At 37.1% G+C, this 7,777-nt stretch overlaps 2 protein-coding genes across 4 annotated transcripts; one reads left to right on the top strand and one right to left on the bottom strand.

Annotated features, from left to right (window-relative positions):
* The first annotated feature begins 3,418 nt into the window (after window positions 1-3,418).
* On the top strand, window positions 3,419-4,195 carry LOC113300367 (RING-H2 finger protein ATL78-like). Its single transcript, XM_026549591.1, has one exon. It carries the CDS (start codon window positions 3,472-3,474, stop codon window positions 4,180-4,182), a length of 711 nt encoding a protein of 236 aa, XP_026405376.1. The 5' UTR covers window positions 3,419-3,471; the 3' UTR covers window positions 4,183-4,195.
* LOC113300356 (protein WHAT'S THIS FACTOR 1 homolog) lies at window positions 4,053-7,324 on the bottom strand. Of its 3 annotated transcripts, none has more exons than XR_003335755.1 (3): window positions 5,884-7,324; window positions 5,405-5,482; window positions 4,053-4,189 (listed from the first exon to the last, which is right to left on the bottom strand). XR_003335755.1 is itself a non-coding variant. In XM_026549580.1 (2 exons), exon 1 carries the CDS (start codon window positions 7,179-7,181, stop codon window positions 5,895-5,897), a length of 1,287 nt encoding a protein of 428 aa, XP_026405365.1. In that variant the 5' UTR covers window positions 7,182-7,324; the 3' UTR covers window positions 5,071-5,482; window positions 5,884-5,894. The 3 variants fall into 3 exon arrangements, 1 of the variants encoding a protein (XP_026405365.1); XR_003335748.1 differs by having other exon boundaries at window positions 4,084-4,201; window positions 5,401-5,482; XM_026549580.1 differs by lacking the exon at window positions 4,053-4,189 and having other exon boundaries at window positions 5,071-5,482.
* Between the last annotated feature and the right edge of the window lie 453 nt (window positions 7,325-7,777).

Here is a 7,777-nt window from a genome sequence, read left to right as displayed (position 1 = left end):
TAACTAAATAAACCTAAAAAATAAAGATAAAAACGTTGGACATAGCTAGGTGTAATCACAATAATGGCTGTTCCAAACTCTAGTTATTCTTCCTAAAAACAAAAGAATAAAATTATCATAAGAAGATTTACTAGACAAAATAAAATCAACAAGCTAAAGAACAAGGACAGACACTTAAACCATCAAAACCGAACACGAACTGAAATCAAATAGACGTTTCGGAATCCTCACGAGCCTTGAGGTCTTTGAGCTTGTGATTGACAGCATCTACTGCTTCTTCAGAGAATATATCCTCATTGAGAAGATCTTTAACATGTGTCTTTATGAGACCAAGGTCAGAAGTAACCTTTTTCAACTCAGTTCTTAAACATCAAGACTCTTTAAAGTATCAACGAGCTACAGTTTTGCGTCCTCAAAATATTTAAAAAAATCATGAACCACTTCAGCAGAAACCATATCCTCATTCTCAACATCCTGATGCGTATAGGCATAGTAACATGAGGAATTAGGATGATCATCTTCTACTAGGGTTCTTTTCTTCCTTCCCTTGGACTTGAAACCAATACCTTTGTCAAGAAAACCTTTTGCAAAACCGCTAGAGTTAGAAGAAGACATTCTTGACAAACCACAAAAAAAATCCTAGAGTATGCGTACGAGACTCAAGGGTTTTGGTATTTAAATGGTTTCTTAGGGAAGATAACTTTTAGGGTTTCTAAAAATTGATTCGTGACAGTAACATGGGTACTCGTACGAACACAATCTTGACCCAACAACAAAAGTACGCAACTGGTCGTATTTTTTACGACAAAGACAGAATTTCAGCTATGTGAAAATTATCACAAGATATTTTGGTTCAATAAATTTTATATCTCCATAGAGAAATAATTTAAAGCACACAACACAGTTGCAACAAAAACAAAAGAAGAACAACATCAGACAAAACCAAAGTCTTATGCAATGCCATTGGATGTATTCAAAGTGTCCGCGGGAAGGTTGTTCACGCATCAGAATGGTGATTGAATCACAACGAAATAGCTCAGGTATTTGCAATGTCAAGATCCCAATTGTCCAAAGGAACCACATATGCTAGATGATGCTATGAAGATTAAAAAAGAAGAAGAAGAAAAGATTGCAACACTCTGCAAAAACTTCAAACTTAAAGCCAAACTGAAGAAGGAGTTATTACACTGCAAGCATTGTGGATATGGAAATCACGAATACAAACATTGTCCACAGAGAATCAGTGGATGCTCAAAGCCCGATTGCAAGACTTTTATGCATTTGCGGACTTCTTATGAAGAAGATACATATGGAAGGCATTTCTGGGAATGTCTTAAGTGTTTTTTGGTGGAGTGGGCTGATTGAAGTTGAAGGACAAATCGATTCACTATGGTATTATGTTATTTAGTTTGTTGTTTATTTTGTGTTATTACGATTATCCAAAACCAAACATGTGGATGTCTTCATATTTGCACCATCAATATCATAAGTAATTTAATTTTTTCCTCGATTAAACATTGCACCACCAATCTCATAAATAAAAATATACTGCATTGAACAACCACATCATACATGAGAATAAAAGAAATACATTAGATTAAAACAACTACTACATAGGCGTCAATTCTCGGCGGGTGGTGGAATTCCTAGGGCGATGTAGGGATCGTATCTGTTGAGCACCCTAAGAATGTTGAAACAAGCATGGAAGTCGAAAGGACGACCGCGGTGAGATGTTGGCCACATCGCTAGAGTTCTGGGTTCCACTTCATGTTCGGCTTCACTGTTGAGCTTATTTTTGCGATTCTCAATTAGTAAAGCGACGAACTCCAATACTTTCCTACTAATTGAACTAAAATGATGCGACAATCCGTGAGAATCACGCCCATTAATGTTCCCCGTTTCAGCGGTGAACATTCTGTAAACTTTCTCCCAGAAAGTCAACGTCGATTCGGCTACATTACTAAAGACAGCATCTTGTGTGTGAAAATCAAAGGCTCTACAAATAGCTAAATCTTCTTGTTGAGTGAATCTAACACCACGAACTCTGGGAGGCATTTTTGTAGATGATTTGAGAGTGAAGAATGTGTAGAATGTGTGAATTTAGAGTTGAAATGAGGAGTATTTATAGAACTCAAAAATTATAGTCGTTAGATCACAAGAGTTTTCAGCCGTTCAGATTCCGTCGTTGGCGCTTCTATGAAAAACACGGCGCTTTCAGGAAAGACGCTGGCGCTTTAAGTAAGAGCGAGCGTTGAAAAGACAAGCGCCAACGTTTTTGGCTCAAGCGCCAGCGCTAAAGACAAGATCGCCCGGCCTTTCATCAAGTGCGCGCTACATTATTTAACTAGCTCAACAAACCAACAAATTTGTTGGTTTGAACATCCATTTTTCATATTTGTTGAGTCCATAATGGGAGCAAAATCAACAAACTTCAAGTTTGTTGAGTCCACAGGAACTGCTTTTATGGTTCGAATGTCACCACAACGGTGAGATCTTGGAAGTTTAATTGGGGAGATGAAAGACTTAGTAGAATATGGAACAACATCCCGGTTGCAATATAGCGGTGTATATGGAACGAGCGAAATGCAAGAGTCTTCGAAAAAAATTTGGTAAGAAATGTTAAACTCCAAGCCTTCTTTTGGGCGGAATCGAGCACAAGGATGTTAGGTCTAACGGTGAACACGATGATAGCACATTGGGACTCTTTATTCCGGCCTTCGTGAATTTGGTTTATTTTTGTTTTGGATTCTGAATCCCTTTCGGCTCCCTTTTCTCATTGCTGCCCATTTCCAATGAATTTTTTCCTTGGTCAATCAAAAAAAAAGATAAAAGGACATTAATTACCTACACAGCTTACCTTTTTCCTTCTCACGTGCCCAAGAACAAGTTGGGAAGAAATTCAACAAATCAAATAACTTATATCGTGGCCCTTCATTCACTCGCTCGATTATACAAACTTAAAATCAGCAAGTAGATCGCAGAAAGGATTATACACCATTTTGGTGTATGTATTTTTAAACTTAGACGTTGGAGCAGGGATACAATGCACGGGCATTCCACTTGTTTTCATGGAGAGGATAAGACACAAATGGAATCTAAGACTTCTGAGTGGAGCTTTCCGAGAGAAAACACTGGCTAAAGAGTTTAATCCGATAAGATTAGTCTTTAATTAAACACTTTTCATTCCACACTCGTCTTAAATCTAGGCTCCACTTAGCAGTGAAGACGGTAGTGGAAAATCCAAATCATGCAAATTCGTTGTATTTTTATACATGAAAAGCTTAGCCTTAGTTTGATCTTAAGAATTGTTTATGCTGTGAATATTCAATTACTTGTCGATTTGATATCTAGTATTTTAAACATCAAAAAGCTAACACTCTAGCTCTATATATATCTTGCATAACCAACTTCCAATAAACTCAAAAAAAAAAAAATCTAAGGAAAACCAGTAACAAACTCAAATAACCAACAATGGCTTCTCCCATTACTTTTTCTTCTTCGTCTTACTCCTCAACACTTTACTCAAGGAAGCTGCTACTACATGCTATACCTCACCTATCAGCCGATTCCCCAATTCCGTCACATCCTGGTAGAGATTCCAATACACACCAGAGTAATTTCGATACAAATGTAGTTATGGTTCTTTCAATTCTTTTATGTGCTCTAGTTTGTGCACTAGGGCTTAATTCCATCATTCGATGTGTTTTGAGTTGCTCAAACCGGGTTGCACATGATTCAGGAGACACCACCCCAGTTCAGTCAGCTAATACTGGAATAAAGAAAAAAGCCCTCAAGACATTTCCTGTAGTTACATACTTATCTGGGTTGAAGCTACAAGGTTTGGACACTGAATGTGTTATTTGCCTCTCAGAGTTTGCTCAAGGAGAGCGTATTAGAATTCTACCCAAGTGCAACCATGGATTTCACATTAAATGCATCGATAAATGGCTCAGTTCACACTCATCATGCCCAACTTGCAGGCATTGTCTGATTGAGACATGCGAGAAAATTATCAATGGGGGTAGCCAACCTAGATCTTTAATTCCCCAAGCGCCTGCACCACCACCACCACCATCCAGCAGAGTGGTTCCGTCAGAACATGAAGGTATCATACCGACACCATCAACCATTCTTCCATCAGAACGTGAAGGTATGATAAGGAATCTGGCTGATATCTGCTAAAATGTACCTGTAATTGTAACTGTATACAGATGTTAACTAGATGCTTCAAAGGACCCAGGAAACACACCATTGTACAGAAACTTGAAAAATATGAAACTTTTTGATTTATATATTTGCATCTTTAATATAGTGGTCCATTTTGACTTTCAATCCAGTAAAGAAAGAACAAGAAAGCAAATCAACATTAAACAATGATTCCGTGTATACCATTCAAAATGAAAAGCAAAAAAAGCAAAATGTTTCTTATCACGATTTTACTAAGTTTAGTATAACCCCAATTTTAGTGGTTTCTCCAACTTCATATCAATAAAGCAAGGTTTTGCTAGTCCTAATTAGCTAGTCATCTGCCAACTCATAATCTATAATGGTTGTAGGACCTGCATGTTTTACTTTTCAAGGGATAACCAAAAACTCTTTCGGCATCCATCTTGACACTGGCTGATTGACAATGTGAACACATCAGACGATAAAGAGCATGAGCATCCACATTAACCCTGTATGTGAAAAGCAAACCAGAGAGATTCTTTTCAAGTGGCATTTTCTTTGATCTTTGGTTTAGGTTTATAGTGCCATTTATTTCATTCATCTTCTTATTCATCTCAAATTTTATGTTTTCTGAGAACCGAATTGCTGCTCAAACATTTTGTTCTCATTACTTAAAAATTAAAGCAAACACTCTTAGTATGGATAGTTGGAAAGTCTTTATGCCAAACCGCCATTTATTCGTGTCGGTTGCTAGTCCTCATGTTCATCCTTAAGAGTTAACTCTTGTCTTCGGATTTTTTCCTTCATTTATCTCCGAGTTCCATTGTTTAATGAGTATGTAAAGGAGAAACTATGAGTTTGAGCAAGCAGTATCTGAAACATAATGGTGCCCAAGAAAGAGCTAAATATGCAAAACTAGTGAGAAAACATACAATTTCAAACTGTAAAGAAGATAATCTTTAAACATCATTTTCTTTATCATAATTTGGTTAAGTTCGTCTTTATTCCTAATCTCAAGTATTTTGTACCCACAAAAGGAGAAAGAAGACAACGAGCTCAAGGGTAAGCGGTTTTGTTCAATTTCTCATAAGTCAAGTGAAGCTCCGCTTACTTACAGCTTAAGTCCTTCACAATTTAAGCCCCCGGCTAGAAGCCTTGTAGCTAACCCACAATTTTAGAGTCAACTCTTCCTAGTAACCAAATTTTATTGCAAATTAAGAGTTGGTAACTTACACACCAGGCCGCCTCCACTGAATCACCAAGCAATCATGTAAGCCAAACAGTAATTACATCATTCTTTTGCTTTGAGGTCAAGCTGCAAAAAGAGTACAAAAATTATATTATCACATGCATGGAGTCTCTGGAAACCAAAAATGTAAATGAACAACGATAGCTTTTAACAGAATGAAATCTGAATCAAATAACTTGAGGAATTAATCCAGTGGGGCATAAACTGGAAATACTACAAGTAATAAAAAGCTAAGAGATGAGTCTGTTTTTTTTTGTTGATTTTTAACTATTTGACAGCATGTGTAATTATTATTTAACTGAATGAGCAAAAGGTGAATAAATGTCATCAAGTGTGAACATCCAACAAATAAACCATCGAAAAAACCGCTCAAATTGGCTATACATAATATAGAATAGATGACAAAAGAAAACTTAACCATTAACGGACCAGCGGGAGCATGGATGATAGCTTTGCCTATGCATTACCTAATTTACTGTCACGGTGGAGTCTCATCGTCCTCAAAGAGATCTTTATAGAACCTCTCCCTTTCTTTTGGATCATACAGGGTTCCTTGCTTTCCTATTGGATCATCCTGTTCAGACGCTTTAGCAGTACCTCTACTCCCATTATTACTTGATCTTAGCAAAACCATATCTTTAATCTTTTTCTTTTCCAAATTTACTGCATGGTGCCTCCGATTAAATTCATGAAGACCTTCCTGCATCAGGTCACCAAATTTCTCTTTCACAATGACAAGTGGATCCTTATTCATCAGTTCTGAACCATTATATCCTTCTCTAAGAAGAACGGTGTAACTCTGATACTTATTGGAAACATAAAAAATTCCAGGATGTTTAAGCAGTATAACATTTAGGTTCTCAGGCAACTTAAACTCTCTTCTAAAATGAGCCAATTTCATAATAGACGCTTTCTTCCACAGCATCAATGAAAGCAGCTCGTGCACCAAACCTACTGCCCTTTTCTCCATCTCATGTGATCCCTCCATGAAATCCCTAACATTCATATAATAAGGTGAAATATATGGAGTTGCATTAAATTCGTGAAACTTCACCCAAGTTTTGACCCAACTCAAAGGCAAAGAGCAAGTAAAAGAAGGCTCACTTTTCCTTTCCTTGGCTAAAGTTTCTATCACAGAAACTGCTAAAGCAGGGTCCCAGGAAACAAGTTCTATCTCCATTGAACTCTGTCTTCCACTATAATTAACAAGTCGAAACATTTCTGGGTACTTGGGTAAAATCCGAACCAAAAAATCATCAGGAAACCCAAAATTCCTCTTTAATTCATTAAGTTTCAGAACATTTAGCTTCCTATTGGAGCTCATCAACAATAACTTAGCTAGCCGTTCAACAATGACTGGTTCCTGCTCATCCTGAACAGATTCCTCATCCACAAGAGACATCATTTGTTTTGTTAATCTACAATAGTAATCACCATTTTCTAGATACACTTCAAAGCAACATGGGTACTTCTTAACCCAATTGAGAGCCTTACCTTGAAGGTCGAGAGTCTTAAACTTCTTTTGGAGAAACCAAGTTGGTACAACCTGGTTAGGGTATCGGAGAATGATATTCTTGATCTGGTTGTTGACAATCCATCTGCGCCTCCGAGTGAGAGACAATTCTAGAGCTTGATCCTTTTGCGATGACAGTAAGGAGAAGCTTCTCCCGAAAATGAGAAGTTTTGCAGGTGCGGAGAAAATGACAGGTGCTCTAGATATCTCTCGGAAAAATTTCTTGATCACCATTTTACCAGCTCTGTGCATAGCTCTCTACAAACTTAATGATGTGACGGGAAACTTGAGATGCAACGCCTACAAATATTTTTTTCACATAGAGCAGTGTTGTCAATATCTTGAACTAGTTCAAATGATGTTCAGTGTGGCCAAACTTTGAAGACTTCTATCTGGAACTACACCTGCAGAACAAAGATTTCATTAAGAAAATAGATTCTTATTGAAACTTGACTTACTATAGAGCCAGTTTAATGACAGATGATAAAACATCAAACGAAACAATTCTATGGTGACTTTTTCGAGTGAAGAATTTTTACATACATGAGATGTGCATTAAAAAATAGTACTGTACCACACGTAGACATGCAAAAGATTGTGCAAAACTCTAATTTCTACTTTGGTTTGGTTTGTTGCATTAGATTTTTGTGGAAGGAAGTTCAGACCATTAGATTGTACTGTACACCACACTGATGAAAAAGTATGTGAAAAGAACTAAGCAAATATATGGAAGAGAATACTTGCCCTAATTTATCAAGAGATTGCTGATGGCTTGAGATCACTGATTCACTGTCCTACTGAAGGATTGTCTTCGCTATGGTGATTCAAATGGCAGATGGTGGTTACAG

Source organism: Papaver somniferum, chromosome 1, assembly GCF_003573695.1.
Source record: "Papaver somniferum cultivar HN1 chromosome 1, ASM357369v1, whole genome shotgun sequence".
Lineage (NCBI taxonomy): Eukaryota > Viridiplantae > Streptophyta > Magnoliopsida > Ranunculales > Papaveraceae > Papaver > Papaver somniferum.
This window is presented reverse-complemented; position numbering and strand designations above follow the sequence as displayed.

Coding starts and splice junctions, on each gene's coding strand:
- LOC113300356 (XM_026549580.1), bottom strand. CDS start 7,181: ATGCACAGAGCTGGTAAAATGGTGATCAAGAAATTTTTCCGAGAGATA.
- LOC113300367 (XM_026549591.1), top strand. CDS start 3,472: ATGGCTTCTCCCATTACTTTTTCTTCTTCGTCTTACTCCTCAACACTT.